The 22437-nt window shown below is 42.3% G+C and overlaps 1 protein-coding gene across 1 annotated transcript; it reads right to left on the bottom strand.

Annotated features, from left to right (window-relative positions):
• Nucleotides 1-1502: 1502 nt before the first annotated feature.
• gtf3c1 (general transcription factor IIIC subunit 1) lies at nt 1503-20834 on the bottom strand. Its single transcript, XM_080520269.1, has 40 exons — nt 20418-20834; nt 19338-19547; nt 19034-19210; nt 18805-18948; nt 17886-17982; nt 17677-17800; nt 17121-17291; nt 16396-16511; nt 15750-15802; nt 15345-15676; nt 15156-15215; nt 14464-14609; nt 14270-14376; nt 14019-14172; nt 13749-13852; nt 12992-13122; nt 11399-11719; nt 11136-11281; nt 10047-10144; nt 9755-9851; nt 9495-9678; nt 9286-9382; nt 9032-9164; nt 8847-8931; nt 8677-8738; nt 8421-8535; nt 8173-8315; nt 7618-7760; nt 7436-7520; nt 7225-7337; nt 7085-7144; nt 6897-6990; nt 6276-6448; nt 5209-5805; nt 4778-4917; nt 3764-3868; nt 3399-3676; nt 2208-2716; nt 1948-2134; nt 1503-1815 (listed from the first exon to the last, which is right to left on the bottom strand). Exons 1-40 carry the CDS (start codon nt 20636-20638, stop codon nt 1603-1605), a joined length of 6525 nt encoding a protein of 2174 aa, XP_080376395.1. The 5' UTR covers nt 20639-20834; the 3' UTR covers nt 1503-1602.
• Nucleotides 20835-22437: the final 1603 nt, after the last annotated feature.

Below are 22437 nucleotides of genomic sequence, written 5' to 3' on the forward strand. Positions count from 1 at the left end.
AAAAGATTTCACTGACGTCACTTGTGAGTTACACAAGCATGAAGAGGAAATAACCCTGGAAATAAGGCTACTATTTATAGAATCAGACGTATGCAGATTCTAGGAATGTTTGCAGAAAAAAAACAATTACAGGAGCAGACTGATTTCTTTAAACGTTTGAATTAAACACTTATATTTTTATGACATTGGCAACTGCCTAAATGTGGCGATAATCACTTGAAGAAAGAATCTTAGCATACTAATGACTGTCAGAGAAAAGCCCACATCTTCAGAATCTCAAACCTCAAATACAGACAGATTGCATTATATTATTGTAGATTCTATTCATCGACTGTGTAGGAAATGAACAAAATAAACTGTCCAAATAAAACTTAAAAGTTGTACAAAAAAAAAACCAGCTTGGTTTTCTGAGCTCAATTCAAAACAGGCAGGATGGCGAGACTTTATACACCTTTGAGGCGAGTTTGATAGCAACTAGGTAGTTGTGTCCGCTACTTTTATGAAATTGGCTGCAGAAGCTAAATTCAGTTACAGGTTCAACAAAGGAAACCAAATCCAATGCATGCCTTTAAGATTCCCCTCTAAAGGAATCCACACAGATTCTACTTGTTGGCGAGCAGCCGGTCTTCGAACCAGCAACGCGCAGAGCAGAGGCGAAAGTCTGACACCTCAGAATATTTTGTCCTGCGACATGATGTGGAAATGGATTTGAATGAGGCGCATTCCTTCACTTCCCGAGATCTTTATCCCAGCTTCCTGATAGTCGCTGCCTGTTTACCGACTGGAGCCACATTGAAATTTCATCTACACTCCTTCTGGTTTTTATCTTCTATTATGTTATTTCAATTTGATCCTTCAATTGTATGTTGTTTTATTCTCGTTTGGGTCCCAGAAGACGGAGAGCCAACAGAATAAAACAGAAAATCAACCATGAAAGTGAAGACGGAGAACAGCTCTGGAAATCTTACATCACGCAAATGTTATTGAGACGTCAAGGAAAAGTATAAATGGTCAAGCTTGGTTTAAACCAGTCCTATTTGGGATTTTCTCAAATCTGAGGCACTAAATTTTCATGATACAATGTCGAATGCATCACATCATAACTTATTATTTGACCATGAATTATGACGATTTTAAATGTAATAACATTTCAGTTTGTATCAACATTTTGCCAATAATCTAATGTTTTACATTGTTCAGTGCTTATTACATCAATGGATTACCCTTAAAAAGCATTGAAATTGTAATAACCAACCAAGTTGTGACTTCACTCGCTTTTTTATATTAACATGAGGTAAAGTTGTGTTATTGATTTCTACCAACACCACTGAATGAGTGAATGACTTTACACATTAGAATTACGCAGCGTAACATGTGACTTGCTCTCAATCAATTTTGCTTGTTTTACAAACTTGTGAAATGTTATTCCGAAGAATGTTCCTTTCGTGATTCCAGTTGTGTAAAATGTGTTTTTCCAGCTTTATTTCTCATTGACAGATCAAACAAAAAAACTCGCAGAAACAAGCAAACACAAGTGAAGTCTTTGAGGAAAGCCTCATGGCGTGTCGTGTTGCAGGCGCGGTGAGCCCAGTTCTCACACGTTCACGGAGTGCAGGAGTTCCAGTGTCGTTCGTTGGGTAACACCCGACAGAGCCGCAGGCAGCAGCTGAGGGTGGGTTCATAAAAGACCGCGGTCGGCTCCTCCGACGCCTCCTTCGCCTGGCTGCCGGCAGGCGGCGCCGTGCGGCTGAACAGCGACGGTCTCCGACCTTTGACCAGGGTCTTCTTGGTCACGCAGTCCAGGTCGATGAGCGCCTGCGGAGGCAACGAGACCATGGGAAGTTTATCCGCGACGCAAATGTGCGCCTCATTAATGATGGACGTTATGCAAGTCAATAAATCAATCAATAATGTTCTCGTTGTATCGTTTGTGCCGTTTGTGCTCACCTGCACCAGGTCCAGCACGGCGACGGGCTGCAGCAGGTCTTTGTAATGTTCCACCAGCGCCTGCTGCGTGAGTCCGGGCCGCGACATGATGTGGTAGAGCACGGCCTCCAGCATGCCCTTGCACACCTGACGGTTGAGCTTGCCGTCCACCATGCGCCACGGCCGGCTGATGAAGCTCACGTTCTCACTGCGGGGGGGGGGACGGACAAGGTCAGGCGGAGCCGGGGAGGAGGCGCCGAGACAGCGAGGTCGGAACTTACTGTTCGGGGGATCCCGAGGGGGGAGAGCAGGGCTCGTCGTCCCTTTCCTCATCGAGATTGTCCTCTCCGTGCCTCTGCTCCGTCTTCTCGTCCTCGCTCATCAGACTTTCTGCTTCTGGCTGTGGCGTCTTTCCTGCCTCCTCTGCCGGGTCTGAAGGTTTCTCTCCTCCGTCATCTGTCCTCTCCTGCCGATCTTCATCGCTCTGACCTTTCGTCGTCTCACTCAACACCGGCGCGTCGTCCCCCTCGCCGGCGTCGTCCTCTCCGTCCACATTCTGCCGCTTGGCGGGGGGCTCCGCCGTCTCCCAGCTCCTCGGCCTGAGGCACTTCTTGCGCATGAAGGGGACGTTGTGCTGCTTGGTCAAGTAGCTGAGCCTGCTGGACGTGAGGCGCGTGTTGGACCACTGCTTGGTGTTCACGGTGAGGAGCCACGGCTTGGCGTGCTGTGCCAGCACCCAGCGGGCGCCCAGGCTCCCGACGCGAATCACCTGGCTCATTTCTTCTAGATCCTGAAGGGGAGGAAAATAGTAGAAAGAGACCAAAGCAAATAACATTTAGCTATGAAATCAGTTCATGTGTGCAACTGTACAAATGTTTTGTTTGTTTGGGGGAGGGGGCTTTGAAAAATGATTTGTGAAATGTTTATTTTAATTGCAGCGAATCAGAAATCAGAATTTGGTGTAAGGACCCTTCAAACTTTTAAAACATGGCGGTGAACTAAGCCCAGATCTGTGGCTGATGTATCGGATGATGTGCTCTCTATCCTTCATGTCTCTTCAGGTAAACTCACTCAGACTTAGTTAAGGTCAGATCAGAGGTCTGTGGAGAGACACAACATCACCGCCAGGAGCACATTTGTTCTTCTCAAACAATGACTGTAAATAGTATTTCCCGCCATTTGGTTGATTCCATGTGCATATTAATATTTACATTTTGTTCTATTGGAAAATGTCAAAATTGTCTGAAAAGTGAAGGGTGGAAAAAGAGGGTCAAACAAAACTAAATTGTAATTGAAAGTTCATAGACGTGTTTTGCGGCTTCAGGTAGATTTCATTTGGTGGAGAGAAAAAAAAATAAAAATCACATGTCTATGTGGAGAAAAAGGTTTGTTTTCATCTTGTTCCGTTGTCACCGCACTTTTCCAACTTCCTAAACCAAAAAAAAAAAACGACCTAATAGCCTCCTATTGACCTTCATGTACTGCTGCAGGTTCCGGGTGCGTCCAGGCTGCAGCTGCTGCAGGCCTTCATGAACCCGGTGGAAGTCGCAAACATCCACACCGTTCTGACCAGCTTCCTGTAAGCTCCTCCTGAGCAGAGCGCATGCTTCAGTGTCATGACGGGTGTATCGCCTCCGCTCGATCAGGAGCCTGTCACACTCCTCCGCGGAGGAGGAGGAGTGAAAGGAGGTGGTGAGCGAGGACGGCAACAGGGAAGGACCACATTTGGTCAGGTCCAGTGGAGACAAATCTAGAAATGAAGAGAAAATTCAAATAGGAATGACTTTTCTCGCAGGTGAGACTTGCGTTTGCGCCAGTACGGACTGTGGATACTCACTTTCCTCTCTGAAGACGTGGTGCACAGGCGAGCCGCGCAGCTGCAGTCTCATCCTGCACGTCTCCACCACGATGTTGTCGTTGGTGTTCAGGTTACGCACCTGGACTGGAAACAGGAAAAAAATGGATGATGAATTAGTCCAGGGGTGTCAAACATGTGGCCCGGGGGCCAGAACCGGCCCGCCAGAGGATCTAATCCGGCCCGCCATGTGATTTAAAAAAAAAAAAAATTTTAAGTATACATATGAAAGCTGACAGAGGCTGATCTAAAAACACTAGATTGGCAAAAATGACATTCAAAACCATCCCTTGGTCAGAATTTATTAATGCATCTGTGGAGGTCACATAACGCAACACCTTTCACAATAAAGGTGTCCAATTTATTTGACGTGATACTTTAGACACGTAAACTCAAATTTTTTTTCCAGATGATGACAAATTGTTTTAATCCTGAATAAAAATATGATATCCAGATACAGATATTGTGGTGGTTTTTTTTCAAAATATAATAATATCTGATTAACTTTAATATGTATATTTCAGAATAGACTGGCAAATTCTTGCAGTTACAAAAGGATTAAAAGAAGGAAAGACTTTGACATTTGTCCAGATCTGCAGTTTAATATGTTACGTTTGACTTGTTCGGCCCTCCAGAGGTCAGATTAGGGTGGATGTGGCCCCTCAACCAAAATCAGTTTGACACCCCTGAATTAGTCAATCGCTGTGAGTAAGTCCTGAAATACTGAAAAACAATGAGATAGTTTAGCTACAATGTGACACTGAGCAGTCAAATCAGCTCTCTATGCTGCAAACTTTTTACTGTTTATATCCAGTTTTATTCAAGCCCATCTCATTTACAAATTTTCTGTTTTTTTTAATTTTATTTTAAATGCTCATAAAATACTTGCTAAGAAATAAAGTGGAGATCTTCTGTGGTGCTCTTAAATATGTCTGGAAAAACAACAACGCTAAACTGAAAAGGTGAATGTTTGAAAGAAATGGAGGGCATGTTTACCGATGCCTGGAGCGCAGTATCCTCGCATCATCAGGTATTTGGTGTGTGACGCTTGATGTCCTTTCACCTGCATTCTTTTCTTTCCCTCACATTCGTCACCTTCTTCTTCGTCGTCGTCGTCTTCATCCAGCACAGTCATACTGAAGACAAAGCAGTGTGAGTAAATAAAGTCCTAATAAAAGTGAGGGGGGGGGGGGGGGAAACTGCTTTTAATGGACTAAAAACTACATTTTTAAGTATTTTTTAATCTGCTCTGAACATGTACATTGGAAAACACTGGCGCTTTGAAGAAATGGTCGCTTCAAGTCCATGTGTGAAAGAGTTTGCTCTTTTTTGTGTGCTTGACATGACCTTTTTTTTTTTTTTAAACCAAGATGAGCTTCTTAAAGAAATGCTCGTCGTGTCCGGTGTCCCACGTGATTAAGTCTCACCCCTTCGCGACGTCGTTGTCCACCAGGTTGGTGTCCACCACCACCATCTGCTTGGGGATGGACAGGTGCACGCTCAGCAGTCCCAGAGACATCAGGCAGAGCGAGACCACACAGGCACCCCCCACTGAATCCAGGGAGAACTGCAGCATGTCGGACATGTCTGCGAGGGCGTCTGCAGCTTTCGGAGCCTCGCTGGACGTGGCCGCCTGTGGACCACCCGCCTGCTCTCTGCTGGATTCACCCTCATGGGAACCATCCCGCGCCTTCCGCTCATGCTCGCTGTTCACCGCCGCCGCCATCGCTTTCACTTCTTCGCTCACTTGATTGTTGTCCTTTGCTAAATTACCGTCTGTCCTCTCAGACGGCTGCTCTGGTTCATTCACCGGACCACCGCCTTCTTTCCTGGCACTTCGCTTTTCTCTTCTTTTGGACGCGGCTTTCCTCTCGCCCCCGTCCTCGCCGCTCACCGACCTCGTTTCGGGTTCGTGGTAGAAAGCTGTGGCCGGCCGGCTGTCTCTTACTGTGCTGTCAGTCAGAGTCCTCAAGAAACAGAAGGCATCGGTGCAGAGCGAGTGTGGGAACCGCCACGAAAAACACCTGGAAAGAGGAGCGCACAAACATGAATACATTTGCAATTCCATGGCAGACAACGAACAACATTCTGAAAATTCTGCTAATAAAACAAAACTAATGGTTTTAAACGGATTGTTTTGGTTTTTTTTGTTGTTTTTTAAATCACGTAATGAACTTTGTGCTTTTATTTTTGGTTGTTTTTTGGTATGAAACTTGCTTTATAAATAAAGATTGATTCCGTGCTGGACGAATGAGAGGTCTGAAGGACAAATTAAAAAAAAAAAAATCTTTGTTAATTTAATAAAGCAACTTTGTTCTTCGTGCAGTTTGCATTTTCTCAAGTAACTTCGAGGTGAATTGGAGACACTAAACAGAGATCAGTTCCAGCACTCCCACGATCCTCAGGTGGATGAAGCAGTTATGGAAGATGAATGGATGAATGGGTGCATGTAAAGCAACTCGAAGCTTCGGGGACGATCAGGAGTAATGTGTACTTGTAGTAGGACTGGGACAGCTGGTAGGACATGGGGAGGATGGGCAGCGCTCGACTCTTCTTGGGCCCGAATGGCTGGGTGACACGGCGGCGGTTGACCAGCCCCCTCTTCCTCCACAGAATGAAGACTTGGCACAGCAGCTCCTGATCGTATTTACTGTACATGTGGAAAGTCTACAAGAGAAGACACATTCAGTATTAAGAACAACTCTACAAAGCGCTCCAAATAAATAAACAAATCACTATAACCGATATAATACAATAACAGGAAATGTACAATATATAAATATTCAAACTACTCAAATATGATACACAAACATATGCATATATACATTCTAAAGATAAATAAATGCGCACACGCACACACTTTGTGAATTGCGATTTTTTTGCAAGCATAAGATGCCACTTCTCGTCTTTGGTCTCTTAAGGAGTTTTTAGTTTCTGGTGACTGTATTAAACCCAAATTGAAAGCTTGTTTAAAAGTCGACAATGACCTGATTTTCAAGTGGACTCTATCCACAAAGCATGTGAACGCACGTTTAATGGAATCTCTTTTCAATCGTTTCCGTTTTCATCTAAAGTTCTCTCACGCGGTATTTTAATGAGAGTGGGTTGTCCGTACCTGAAAGGACCTGGAGGATTTCATCTGACTGTTGTTCATGACCAGAGTGCTTTGAATCAAGTTGTGCAGCACTATGGCATGAATGTCTTCTACGCTGCGGTGAAAACAAAGATACAAAACGTAAAAAAAACAAAAAAAACAATCTATGTTCAACAAAAGCAATACTAAATGTCTGAACCCGTACTCACCTGCTCAGCTTGTCTTTGCATGCAATGTGCTTTCCACAGTCTATAGCCGCCACCTTAAACCTGTAAAATATGCACAAAGGGTGACTTTACACTCAGCTGACTGGGTGATGTTAACGAATCAAACCTTCCTGTCGTCTCACCGTGAGAAGAGCTCCTGTTTCGAGTCGGGTAGGATGACGTCACCACCGCTCATGATGGAGCTGAACTTCTGTCTGAGCAGCCGGATGTACTCAGAAAACGCTTGGGCACAGTTCTGGCACAGCACGGACAGAGTGAACTTCAGACTTGAACCAAAACAAGGCTGCGAGCTCCAACAGTGAGCTGGACAAAAGAGCTAAAACGGGAACAAACCTCCGCGTTGTCTGGATCAGAGGGTTTACGTTCCTCCAACACCTTCATCAAGGCTTTGTCCTGGCACACCTCAGCCACACAGATCCTGCAGCACGGAGCAAAAAAAAAAAAAAAAAAAACTTCACCAGCGACTCAGACCTGTGCTTTGACAACACTTTTTTATTCAGGTGATGAGTACCGACCTGTAGTTGAGGAGCGTCTGAGGATTTTTGAGGATGTACCGACAGCGCCGTCCAACAGACACTGACGTTTTATCCAGTGAAACATCAAACTCTGAATGGAGCAGGTCTCTCACCACACAGTGAGGCACAAACGGCCTTTTTAACTGCAGCATGGAGGAGAAAATTCAGCATTGAACTATATATATATTTATTTTTTTTCCTTCATTTAGTCATTGCCAGTAACAACTGTGTTTGTATGACTGTTTTCCCAACATCTGGACTTGTCTGTGGTGTGTCGATGTTCATTTCAAGCTCTAAATGCTCTACTGTCACATAAGTAATTAAATATTTGAAGACTCATCCTGTATCCAACAGAGATGCATGTGACCTCATGAGCATCTCCTGGATGGCACAGTGGTGAAGTGGTCAGAGCTGTTGCCTCACAGTGACAATGTCCCTGGTTCAAATGTTCCGTTTTGGTTTTCTCTGCATTTAATGTTGAGCAGGTGTGTGTGTGCGTGTGCGTGTGCGTGTGCGTGTGCGTGTGTGTGTGTGTGTGTGTGTGTGTGTGTGTACCTTGTGGTTGAGCAGGTGTGTGGCCACACAGCAGAGCATCATCAGCGAGTCTTCCTGCACAGACCAGTAGACTCTCTGCCTGGTCATCATTTTCAGAGCCTTGTGGTCTGCCTCGTCGTGGGCAGCAGTGCGCTTTTTCGACTCTGTGAAACAAAAAACAACAACAACAAAAACAATGTCGTCAAACAAAGCAGTCAGCTTTCTATCCTCAGTCCATCACAAACCAAGAATCTTTTCTTCATGCTCACCAGCTTTCTTCCTCTTTTTTGGCACCTTGACAGGAGCATCTTTTTTGATCCTCTTTCTTTTCTGCCTCTTTCCTCCGACCACCTGCTGGTTTCTGGAAGCAGGTTCGATTCCCAGCTAGTTTTAAAAAACATAGGAACAGATGAATATATCAGCCAGAATGGTTGTGAAGCTAAATCAGCCACTCAATTTCTCAGTGGTGAGATTATGTAGTGCGCATTACCCAAGGATACAAAGTAGGAAGTAAAGAACTCATACCTCAACATTTACTGCCAACAGTGGTCGCTTGCTTGTCACATAACGAGGTTTTGCTGTTCCTCCTGTGGTCAGAGGACATTGCCCAGTTATAGGAGAGTTTTGTAAAGAATGATGTTGGGGCTGGATATTAAAAGTTGTCACTCAAGGACTTATTCACTCGTGCAGCTTACCAGCAAGTGCTATGGTGAGAGCACTTCTACTCAGCAGGCTCTTCAGCCTGGTTTTGGTCGCCTGTGATTCTACACTAGGTGAACTCTTTAAAAAAAAAAAAGAAAGAAATAAAGAAACATGTCAAGACAATGAAAAAAAAAAAACTGCTTTTCTGAAATGTTCTGTGTGTGTTCGGTGAGATTACCGCTGTAATGGAGAGTAAGTGATTGGTCCACAGCCAGTTGCGTTTAAGATGAGCGAAGAATTCAGAGTCGAGACCTCCGGCTCCTTTCCCATCTCCTGGTATCCAGCCGTCATCACGGGGCTCCATACTGCCGCTGGGCGTGACGGTGAAGTTTACACAAAGTAAGTTTCCTTAAAATGGCCTCAGAACTCCTTCTGATTTATGCGTTTCGTGTTGTCAGCCTGAAATGTGAACATGCTGGAGACTCCACATACTTGAGGAGGTACGCCAGCCCGGTGAACACGTTGCGTTCGCGCACGAAGGAAGGAGCCACATCGTCCTCTGTGGAGCGTCTCTTACTGCGAATTACACCTTTCAAATACAAAGAGTCACATCTTCAAATCATGAGCCTTGAGGCCATACACACAGTAGAACGGATGCTCTGTGTGTGTGTGTGTGTGTGCTCGTGTGTGTGTGTCCGTACCCAGCGGCGTGTTGAGGCAGACACACATCAGGTCGAACCAGAAGTTTTCCACATCGCTGTTGGTGTTCAGGGTGTAGTGGCGCCTCTCGAACGGTTTGTCAGGCGACTCGGAGATCAGCCAGTAGTGAGGCTCGGCGTTGGTGGTGTCGACAATGGTGGTGTTCCGTTTGAGGTACACAAACACCTGCGAAGGGAAGGCGGAAGTTCACTGTCCATCGCTCAGACTTCGGCGCGACGGGATCAGAGGGGGCGCTGCGTACCTGGTCTCGGTCCTGAAACTTCTCAACGGGACCAAACTGCAGCAGACCCATGTAGGCCAACCTCTGCAGGTTCTCGTAAAAAACTATGACATATTTCCTAAAAAAAACAAAACAACAACAAACAAGAATAAACATTTTGAAAAAATGTGAAACGAAAACATCATCTTCATTGAAAAACTAACTCAACAAAATAATCCACAATAATAATAATACAGATCAATATTCACAATAATTCTTTAAATGTTCAGTGTAGAACTATAATAATGAGCTGCTGATTGAGGAAGAACATCACCGTTTATACAGCAGCTGTCGCTTGGTGGGTGCTGGCAGCATTCGGATGAGATAGTGCTGCTTCACAGGGTCGTTGAGATATTCCTCCAGTCCTTCCACCTGTGAGAGGTTGTTTGTTTTTTTTTAGCTTAAATGCATCAGCTGATACAGGTGAATCTCAGACAAAAAATATGTGACTGTGTTGTTCTGAATAAACTGGAGATTTCAGATCGGTCCTTAAAAAAAAAAAGTGCTTTTTCCAGGTTCTATGTTCCCAGAAGTGAGATCATCAACTGCTTTCATCTGTGAAATATTATCACACTTCAAGTTTATGTCAATCATTACTGCATTAAAGCTGAAAAGGGAAAGAGGCATGTACAGGTACACACCAAAATAATATCAGGAAAAAGGTCAATATATCTTGTCACTCATTTCAGAAACTGAAACCCAAATATTATAATAGATTCATTACACATAGAGTGAACATTTCAAGCCTTTACTTCAAATAATTTGGATGGTTATGGCTAACAGACCATGAATATTCACAGTCTCAGAACATTTTAATAATCTTAATTGTGGACCCAGTATTGTAATCAATATTACATTGTAATCAATGTATTGCTGGTTCCAGAAGCGATCCTTCCACAGGATTAGAAGATTCGCTGCAGACTTCCACTTTAGGTCAAATTAATGGGACGTATGTGACAAAGATAAAGAGACAAGGTTGTTGGTGTCCTGTGGCTTTGCTTGCCATTCAGGCCTACTGGAACAAGATGACAAATTCATCCACCTGATGTGGGGCCTGGAGCCAATCTTAACCATGAGTCAAGGAGGATACACACCAGGCAGGTTATCAGACACATTAAAATGTCCTCTGTTCAAACAATCGACATTTCCTTTAATAAATGAGCTGCACCTTTTTAATATTTCACAGCTACGTTGGTCAATATCAATAAACAGTCATCTGCTTCAAAAACAGAATACCATATAACTTAAAACACGTCTGGGACAAAACACTGACAAAAGCTATTTACTTATTTCCCCAATAAAAAAATAAAAAAAAGATTCAAATTGAATCTTGAATTGGAATGTGAAATTCCAGCATCCTCACCTTGTAATTGACCTGTATGACCTGAACGAAGATGGAGAGAGGCAGGCAGAGGAGCACGTCGCCCACCAGGGCCCAGCCCCGAGCGTAGTCTTTTTGGACGTAAACAGGGGGGACGAATCTCTTCCACGAGTCTTCGTTTACATACACTGTCACAAACATAAACACACGTGTGTATTTAAAGTTCACGTCGAGCCCACTGGCCTTCAAATAAAACAAAAAAAAATAAAATTGGATTAATCAATAAGACGAACCGACTTGCTCACCCTTTGCATCACATGGAGAGTGCGAGCGTGTTTCGTTGTCTTTCAGCTCCCCCCCTTCGTCGTCGGACATCGTGTTCAGGTTGGTTTTGCCGCTACCTGCAGATTCCTGCTGCACGGTGTTGGCGGCGGCACCGTCAGAAGCCACCAGAGTTTCTGCAGTTGTGGATTTCCCTGTTTCTTTCAGATCCCGCTTGGTGTCGGGTTGCGTGGCAGATGTCTGCAGGAGCGGGTGGCCGTAGATGATGTACCAGAGGAACTGGTGGACGGCACGCAGACGATGCATCTTGGGTTGGAATCCCAAAGTTTTACTCAATCCACGAACTTAAGAAAGAAAGACACAGAAAGAAAGATAGAACCAAAAAAACAACAAAGTGGAGGACATTACTAATTAAATGAATGATATTTTTCAAAACAAAGATGGGAGATACGGACTCATATCAACCTACACTTGCTTGTGATTTCTAGGAAGTTTAAACTTATCTGGTCCTTCCCTTTAACTCTGAATACATACGCACTAATAGAATCATAAAAACTCATATTGTTCTGTCATATATTATTATTTTGTCAATACATTGCATAATAACATCTTACTCATGTACTATGTCGCCCTCTCTGTCATTACTCAAACATTTACAAACACTTTATACATTATTGATTGATCTTTCTCATGTATCCTTCCTCTTCTTCAATGACTAACTGTGTCTCTGGCAGCTCAGGCCTACTATTAGATATATCCGAGTGCCTTGTGCGAAAAAAAAAGACTTACTTTGCTTAGGAAATGCCTGAAATACACTTTATGTGGCAAATGTTATGGACTTATAATGGGTTTATTGGCAAGGCTACCCTACTGGAGAGGAAACAAAGAGACATCAAGCACACAGTAACACATCGAAAGGATGATACTGCAAAAAAAAAAAAAACAGACAAAGAAAATTATAAAAACCAAATAAAAACAAACACGACTTAAACTCGGTTCTCTTTGCCGTTTCTCTTCCTTTCCTTTCCCACAGTCCTGCAAATCTTCAACCTCCACGTTCTCCTCAACCTTCATCCTGACTCATCTTCCTCCAGTCCTGCATCAGCCTCAAGCAGTATGGGTGGTTTTCCCTGGCAGCATAATTTGTTGTTGATCATTTGTGATCAACAACAAAAAGAAAAAAACACTTGAATGACAGTGTTGTGTTGTTCTAATGTCCTCCTTAACTAATGGTGTGATTTTATACATAAAATGGGTAATCACGAGATAAATTCTAACATGAAGGATTTTAAACCTACACACGAGTCAGAAGGGTAAATGTCTGAATAAAAGTGTATTTAAAATCATGAAAATGTAAATTTTTTCCCAGCAAAGTGGAAAAAAACCTGAGTTTTCCTCGTGTACTTAATCAATACGTGCTGTAATAAAATTAACTCCTGATTGTTTTTTGGGGGGGTCGATGACTGAATGTCTTCAGTCTTGTATGAGTCAACAACTTCACTATTGAGAGAGACAAATCAACAGTTCAAATCCATCACTCCATAGTGACCTTTAAGGCATCAAGAGGATTAGAATGTCTCTTTCTTGTGTTTCGGCACCATAAAGTAGAAACCGACCTGGTACAGGCGTGAAGTCGTCTTCTTTGAGTGCTGATCTCCTTTCAGCTTTGCTCTTTGGCTCTTGAGGAGAGCTCGTCTCCTCGGATGCCTTTGCCTGCTCTCTCGCTTTCTGTTCAGCGTGCTGCATGCTGAGGGACGGAGGAGGGGGAACGGAACAGGTGAGAAGAGCCTCAACAAAATATAGGAAACAAAACCTCATGTCGATGTGAAACACTGGAGGCCAGTTCACCGTCAGGATGAGAGACAGTGAAGGAGCTTTCAAAATCAGAAGACACTTGATTCTAATTGCAGCCAATTCTTTTGCTCTTCTTTTGGGAAGTATACTGTGCAAAATGCGACGAATTTGAATAACATTACGACTCGTGCATCTACTATGATCTAGTGTTGGTTAACACTGTTGCAGAAGTTGCTTAGTTGTGGACAAAAAGTAAATATATTTATGTTTCATATAATTTCTTTTGATATAACAATACTTCTTAAAAAAAAAATTTTTTTTAAATCACATAGCTGAGGGTCCAAAATCATTTCCCATTTAAATTATTAAATGGGGAAAAAAAAATAAATAAAGCTGACTGTACATTTAAGGCATTATTAATTCAAGTCAATTCTAATAAACCCTTTTAGGTATTCCAGTCAAAGCTTTCCTTCATTTTATATTCTTTATTCACCATTTTCTTGTCGATTATAATTTGAGCAAAGCTCTAAACATTCAATATTTTTTCTGGCTTGTTTTGAAGTATTGCTTAATACTCACCGTGCAGTTACGTAAGAGTTGGACATTTTAAAGCGGACCTGCTCAATAACTTGGTTGACAGTGTCGTCGTTGGGCTGAACGGACGGATGGACGATCATGTCAACCTGCGAGTGTGACGACATGGAAGCACAGGGCAGAGGGCAAAAGATGATTCACACTGTGACAAACCTGACACTCATTTCAGACAAATAATAAACCGATTTACATTTACTTTGAGTATTTTCATGCCTGGCGTTCTTTACAAGGCTATTTCACACAGTGTGCACACACCTTCTTGGTGATCCCGTCCTGTATAACGGTGGTCGTGTAAATCTTCAGCAAGCCTTGTCTGGACAACCTTTGGACGAGACGTAAAATAGTCTTCTTGCAACATTTTGTACTGACGCCTTCCTGCTTCTCCTGCTCATTAATCATCTTTTGCAGCCTGAAAAAAAAAAATAAATAAATAAATAACCAGCATGTTGATGTTTTAAATCGTTCTCTTTCTGTGCTTTAATTCTGATGACTGAGAATTAACTGACGGGAAAAGACCCTCGATGATTCTGAGGTTATTGACGGCCTCCACGATGAGGTTCTTCCTCCGCAGGAGGCGGTACGTCTCATGAGACCTCTCCAAATGATGGGGCACCTGCAGGAGGGGAGCGGTGGAGCTGTGAGCTTCAATTCCCTCGGCTGTTGTAGAAAGACGACACGACGACTGAACCGTCAGACTTACCTCCAGCTGGCTGACAACATTACGGTTGATAATAGCTGCATCTTTTGTGCTTGCATTACTGTCTGTCGCCTTTGAAACCTCAGTCTGGGTAACAGAGGAGCCACAGGCCGAGCTGGATTGTTCCTCCGCATCCACTGGAGCTTCGTCTGATCACAGAGAGGATACAAATCACACAGAAACAAAGCAAAGAGGAAAATCCGAGAAACTACATTATGTGATCAAGACCTAAATGAGTAGAAATCATAGTAACGGACAACTGCTGTGATTAATCTATTTTTAAAGTGACGTGAACTATTCCAATCAAAATGGTGAAGAAACTGTAAAAAAAAAAAAAAAAAAACGCTGCATAAAAAGAAAAAAAAATAAGTGTTTTGTTGATAAGTTCCGAGGTGAAATGATTCTTCTCAGCACTCAATCTTATAAAGCTTGCAAAGTTTGGTTTTACTCCATTAAACTGGTCCTACATTTGTAAAGAACATGATTTTTTTAGCTCCTCTAAGCTGTATATTACCCTTTTCCCTGCTTTGGTTTGCCTCACTTGTTCTACCACGCAATAGAAAGACGTGGACAAAAAAATATATATATTTATACGTCAAACCTCATGGAGCCAATGAGGTGTATTTACTGATTCTTTTGGCTGTCAGAAACAAAACTGGACATTTTGCAGTGAATTTCAATGGCTTAGAAGTTACCTGATGCAGAAATGGAGTCTGGCTCTGGTGTCACAGATTGTTTGCGGGACGCAGCTTCACCTGAGACACGTGAAACAACACAAGAGCTGTGATCGCCTATTGAGTTAAAAAATAAAATACTCACAATGTGACCAATTGAACACAATCTGCGCTGAAACACGCAAAGTTTCTATGAGTTCTCACGTTCACCTGGAGGCGGAGAGACTGCAGCTTCAGGTTCTGTGTCCTCCGACGTCAGCTTGTTTTCTTCGCCTTTCTTTCTTCCTCTTCCTGCTTTATGCCCTTTCCCCTTGGTCCCCTTGTCCCTTTTCCTCTCATCACCAGACTGCCCTTCATCCTCTTTCTCCTCTTGTTTTCCTCTTCTTGCTCCCTTTCTCTTGGCGGGAGCTTTGCCACCACCTCTTGGTGCCACCGAGGAGGTTTCTTTGGCGCTCGGTGTCGAGGGAGCAGAGGAGTAGAACAACTTGTTCTTCTCTCGCTCTTTCGCAAACAGCTGCAGTTGATCACTGACACCCACACACCTGTTTACAACCGCGCAAATATTTAGTCCGACCGGAGAGACGTGACGCTAAATTTCGACTGTTGGCTACAAACCGATGGCTGATGAACTTTGTGGTCCTCTGACGACCTTCATCCTCCATGAATCCCTGCAAGCAGGAAAATGTGGTCAAGGTGAAACAACAGAGCCTCAAACTTAAAACCATAACGTTAAATAACAGTTGTGAACCAATGTGGATAAAAGCAAATGTGATTATTTGGTAGATAAAAAAATTTTTTTTAAAAAAACATGCTGTGAGTTCATGATGAACAATCAAATGATGGAAGGTGACATGAATAAAGACGAACTTTCAATGGAGCATTTCAATACAATTCAAGCAGCTTCACAGGGAGGATGATTTAGCCATGACAAGAAAAAAAACAATAGGTGAACCAAGACTAACAATCAATGTCAAGTTAAACAGAAATAGATTAATAATACCAATAAAAAGACAAACATACATTAAATATGAAAATGATTTGAAAAAAAAAGCAGCTCAAACTAATAAGATGTTAAATATTAATATGACAAATGATAAGTAAAGGGGAAAACAATAATAAAAACCACATAAAACATAAATTCATTGCGTCTGTCTGAACATCAACAGCTCATGAACCAACTTTTTCCAAGTTTCAAAGTAATAAATAAAAATGTTTTGGAGGGGAAACGTGTTCTTGTGGGATCAAAGTGTGTGAGCCTTACCTTGATCACACCATCGCCTTCCAGCTTTCGGCACACCATCCGAGAGTCCAACTTCCCGATATTCAACTTTACACCCAAACCCCTCTGCGAGATTCCCTTTGTGCCACAGGACAGCACTGCAGCGTGAGAAATGAGACGAAAGCATCAGAATTAAGAGCGAAGACCCTCCGAGCGATGACTTTGTGTATGAGAGAGTCAGCTTGAAATAATTTCACCAAATGTCCCTTAGTTTTCAGCCTCATAGCAGGAATATTTCCGAATTCTGCGTGAAGCATCCATGTTCCATGTGTCTATTCTGTGACGGACAAGTGACTGTTCAGCATGTAAACTCCCTTCTGTCATAAACAAAACCAGCTGGGATCAGCTCCAGGCCATCATGACCCGAGGCTGGCATACGATCAAGATGTATGAATATTAATGCATTAAAAAAAACTTATTTTCGTGAAAAAGATAACATGTCTCATTTTCATGGATGAAGGTGTAATAAAAACTTTTTTTTTTTTAAAGTCTGAATTACAATGTTGCATAGCTCAAACTGACAAGCAGTGTGGTGGCAGGAATCAGTTGTAAAGTTATCCGAGGTATTTGCATTCATGAAATGAGACATACTTGACCACAAAAACGGCTCATGAAGGAAACCTAGTAAATATTAAGTCACTCGTGTAGTAAAGCTATTAAATGTGCAGTTTTTCCCAGCAGAGCCTGCAGAGGTGAATCAGTGATACCGATGTGGTAGGCTTGAGACAGGTGGTCCTTCTCCATGACTCGCCCCTCCGATGGGAGACTCCTGCTTCTGTCGACCTCTTCGTCTTCGTCGTCGTCGTCTTCAGCTTCGGTCAAGCCCTTCTTCACGTACGGCTTCAGCAGCCTCAAACAGCGCACCTGCACTTTACTGCCTGTAAAACAAATCCATGTAAAAACTCAAAACAAAACAAAATTACAAACTGTGAAAACGCCATTTGAAAATAATCACGCCATGCGATGTGAAACCACCAGATATAAAAACACGTCACCCACCATCAGTGGATCAGTTTGTTTTGGTCTCAAAGTACAGATCAAATATTCATCTTACTATGTTGGATGACGGTTTTAGTATTTCAAAAACATGTCAAGTCTCTTTTTTTTGACCACATCCAATGTAGAAAAAAAAATACATGAATAAGAACGTGCCACGCTGGAGATATTGTGAACAGCCGAAGGAGATCATCCACATTTATTTGACACAAATTCAATATCACTAATCGTTGTAATGTGTATACGAGTGCTTTGGAGGAAAGTCACCATTTCTGTGGGTACAAGGTCCAGCGCTGGGATCCAGGTCCTCCAGGGGGTACTGGAAGATCTGCACCAGCTTGGCAATACGCATGTATTTCAGTATACGCTTAAAAATGCGCTCGTCGACGTTCTAAAAGAAAGGGGGAAAACGGCTGTGAGAGTGGAAGGTGAAGACACAAAGCGACACAAGACACAACCACTGGAAGGATACACACCATCTGGTCTCTGAGGTGCATTACAGTGCTGGACTGACCAGGCGCCTGCTGCAGGAAGCTGGACACAAACTCCATCAGCATGTCATACAGAGTCCTCCTGGATGGGGACACAATGGGGAGAGGCATTTGTTCGGGGGTTGGAATGTAGACAGGTTGTTGGAGGCACATGGACATTAATGAAAACTGGAGGTTCAGACCTCGGGGGTATTGTGAGCAAGAAGGGAGCAAGTGATGAAGATATGCTGGCACACATTGGGAAAGCGAGGCAGGCACTTACAACCCAGACCAAGCTGAGAATCTGTTCGGTCAAATGTAAAAGCAGTGATCTTGTGTGGTTTGGCTTGGAAACATGGGGACTGACCAAAGGACTAAAGCAGAAATAAACAAGAGCCTGAGGGGCGTCCTGCGGATTTGGTGGCCAAGAAGAATCTGTAATGAGGAGCTCTGGTCACAAATAGCATAGCGGCCGACAGAGGAGGAAATAAAACAATGAGGTGGACAAGAGGGCCCATGGTTGTCGTTTTTTGAATGTTATTTGTCTAACATGGTTTTCATTTGATTCCATTCAATTGTGTGTTGAGGCTCCTGGAACTGGAAGGAAGGAAGGAAGGAACAAAGAATCTATCTCTATAACTATCTTGAGTAAAGCCCATTGTGAAGCACGATAGCGGGAGACACTGACACACAAGGATGTGAGGGCTGGAGGAGAGAGGGTTTACGTGTCGTGAGGCAAAAGATACTGTACAAAGTAGAATGAGGTGGTGAGTGCCAGGAAGGAATAAGCAAGTATAGGTTGAAATAACCAAGAAATTCTATTCAACAACTTGTGTATGAGGCCTCAGAAAAGCCCACAACAGTTAAAAAAAAAAAAAAAAGAAAAAAGAAAATCCCAACAATAAAACACCAGAAGACGACAGACCTGTTCATATGGAAGCGTTTGAGCAGCAGTAGGATGGAGTACTGTTGCAGTCCGGACGGCAGCCGCTTGACGTAAGACTGCAAGGTGACCAGCTGATGTTTGACGAGCGATTTCCTTAAGTAGTGGAACTTCCGAGCGTCTACCCTGTACAGACGAAGCAGCAGCTGCTGACTCACAAAACACAACCACTGCGTCGCCGAGTTAAAACGAGCGGGTGCGCGTCTCCTACTTGAAACAACTGCCGTGCAGATCCCTTTGGAGCTCGCCCTGCCACCGCGCACGGCCCACTTTCTCCAGCACGCAGTAGGAGTTGTCGCTGAGTTTCAAGTCCGGATCGCTCTCGCTGCCGATCAGAGCTCTGAATCGGGTGGCCTGAGAAGCCACAACCACCAATTTCCGGCCATATCTGAGAAGGAAGAGAAACTGTTTTATAAAGCCATTGATTCATTCGAACTGTAAATATGCGTTGCATGCAAAGCTAAAAAAAATAAATAAATAAAAAATCTATATAATATCGAAGAAGTGGAACAGACCTTTCCATGGCCTCCTCCAAGGTGAGCAACAAAGTGAGGTCTTTAGAGCGGACATGCTTCGTGATGTCGGTCCTCTCTTTCAAAAAAGCACAGGAGCCCCAGATCCCATCCTTGTTTTCTGAAATAATGTGGACGGGGTAGACATCTTTGTCTGTGCCAGTAAACGAGTCGGTTAAATGTATGGTAGACTCTGAATCGATGTCCTTAAACCTGGAAACACACAAACAGCACAAAGGCTGAGAAAATACATGGAAACACAACAAGCTTGAATAAGCATTCATTTAAAATGGAACAAAGAGTCAGGGAGAAGAGTCAGGAGTCTTTTTTCTTTTCTTTTTTTTTTAACTAAAAGTGTGTCTGTTACTGTTATTAGTCTGTTTACTGACAAAGTTGATGAGTACAAATTAAGTGTCCAGACTATTGAAAATATGACTCAAAAGCAGATAGTCTTCTGGGAATTGTGGTAATATGAACCCAAGACCTTTTATCTTGAAAAAGTGTTGCATATTTAATGTGCTGTTGATTTAATCATATGGCACATAACTATAATTGCTAACTTCTCCATTTCTACTTGTTTCTTTGATGACACTCATACGCTAAATTATTAAATTGTTAGATGAAACAATGACAGAAGTGGTTGCAGCTATGTTTTGATTTCCCTCCAGTTAATCCATCTTCCCTAGTACTTTTTATTTAAAATTTTACTTTAACTACAAAAAAACTTTACTTGACCAAAACTGTGCACACATAGAGGAAACTAGTCCTACTTCCTTGAAGTGCTTTTCCTGAAAATAATACATTAAATAGTAAACGGAAGCATTTATTAGTTTACTTTCAATAATCTATTGTATCAACCCAGTGAGAGATATATTCACATTTAAGTCTTTTAAAGATAGAAATTGACTGAAATGTGTTTGATTTTGGGCAGAATATTAGTTCCCACACGACATGTCATCATGCGTAAATGACACAAAAAGGTGTTTTACACTGACTTTACACTAAAATACAAACCTCCGGGTTGGGATATTTCAATTGTCGTTAAATAAAAACGTGTCTTTTAGTCAGGAACAAATGGTTCACCTGTCGAACAGCACCACGTCCTCCCTCCCGCTGGGCAGCTCGTAGAAGCTCAGGTCTTCATTGCAGGCTACAGACTTCCAGAGGAGCCCCTTGGTGCAGTCGTCGAGCTTGAGGGGGAACTTGGGCTCTCTGTTCTCGAGTCGTATCCAGAGAGTGGGCAGAGTGATCCCGTCCAGACCCTCCAGAGCGACTTCATCCGCCACGATGCTCAGAGGATCCATGACATGTCTCTCTGGCTGCGGCTAACACTGTCAGCTAGCTACCATGCTAATCCTATAACAGCGAGAATTTCATTAAGAGCTCATAAATTAATTATATTCATATACAGGAGGGTCGCCTTCGAACGCGTTTTCGATTTGGGTTTTCACGGTACATCAATTCTTCACATTTGTGGCTAAACAAAGGTAATTGTGAAGCCTCTACCAACTTAGCTTCACCCCCGCTGTTTGTTTGTATACGCTTGCGTGATGACGTCATGTCGTCTCGCGAAGCGCGTGAGAAATCTACCACAAGGTGGCGTTCAAGATTTTAAAGAACAGAAACTGAAGGCATTAATCAACCAGTTTACTGTTCTTTATTTAAAATGAATATATTCATGAAAACGTTAACACAAACATAGATTAAATATAATTATAATCCCATAACTGTATCACTGACATTTCAGTTTCTCATGGTTTTGATTCATTAGTTATAAGCACTTAGTTCTTTTCTTTCCCTGTTAAAGTTTCATGGCACTGCTACTTGTTCGAATTGGTTGGGAAATACTCCGCTGGGCTTTTTTCTTTAGTATTAGCACAATTAATATTAATTAATTAAACAATTGTGTATACAGTTTATTCATCTAATCATATTTATAAATATATTTATACTGAGTCTGTTGTGTGCCACTATCGTATTTTAACTATAATTATTTGTGCTACTGTGATGACCAAATTTCCCATGTGGCATTAATAAAGTCTGATTTATCTTGGCTACTATGGAAAATGACTACAGTCTCAACAGAAAGCCGATCTTACTGAAACCTGGTGTAAAACACAGGGAAATGTCCAAGAACCATCCATTGGACAACCATAGACGATCACAATCACATTTAAACCTCAGAAAGATTCAGTCAGCAATTAACCTTAAAGATGTACAGAAAACACACAAACCAGCCGGGGCTGGAACTGTGGATGTTCTTACTGAGAGGTGATCATGCTATTCAGTAAACACTTTGCAACAATGGAGCTATTGTATAGATAAACATACATTTACAGACACAGGCACTATTTTAATTTACGCCAAACACTGTAGCATAGAGCGTGGATGTAATTACCTTTGGGAGAAAAAAAAACTAAACTCAGCAGAACAAGCCTTTATTCAACATCTTTATTATGAAGTACCTTTTTAAAAGAAATGTACAAGTGGAACCAGCACAGTGACATCTTGGCGTTGAAAAACAGAAACACCATGGACATGTGGTGCAGGTCTGAAGACACGTATGAAATGATAATGTACATATTTACAGCAGAAGAGTGATCAGAACTGAGGAGAGAAAAAAAAATAAACGTGTGGCTGCAGCTAAAAAAAAAGAAATTACACCGGGGACTGACTGAAAACACAAAAGTACATTAGAAAGTGTGGGATTGGTTCAATAAACATATTTTAAAACGATAACATGATAAAGGCACTGTGTTTCACACAAATCAACGACGCAAAACGCGATGCGGTCGTTCGCTTTGTCCATCAAATCATAATCACAATAAAACAACTCTTAACAAATGTTGTCATTCAACTGTCCCTGGATGTTCGTTGCAAACTAAACAAGACACCATCTGATCAACGGGCCGAAGCAGTTCTCACATAAAACATTAAAACAAAAAAATAGATAATTCAACTCATCTGAAAAAAAAAAACAAAAACAAAAAAAAAAAACATTCCTTATAAAGAACATGCTTGGTGATTTTTAAAATTACATTTTATTCTTTTTATAAACAAATACATATCTAAAAAAAAATTTTTAATTTCATACTGAAGGCAT

The sequence above is a fragment of the Blennius ocellaris genome (genome assembly GCF_963422515.1).
Source record: "Blennius ocellaris genome assembly, chromosome: 3".
Lineage (NCBI taxonomy): Eukaryota > Metazoa > Chordata > Actinopteri > Blenniiformes > Blenniidae > Blennius > Blennius ocellaris.

What these genes read in the sequence shown, in the direction of transcription:
- gtf3c1 (XM_080520269.1), bottom strand. Translation starts at nt 20,638, where the DNA reads ATGGATCCTCTGAGCATCGTGGCGGATGAAGTCGCTCTGGAGGGTCTG. An exon ending in AAACGCTTCCATATGAACAG is followed by an intron (nt 17,983 to 18,804) that starts GTCTGTCGTCTT and finishes GTCCCCATCCAG; the next exon opens with GAGGACTCTGTATGACATGC. An exon ending in CCCTCGGGATCCCCCGAACA is followed by an intron (nt 2,135 to 2,207) that starts GTAAGTTCCGAC and finishes CCCCCCCCGCAG; the next exon opens with TGAGAACGTGAGCTTCATCA.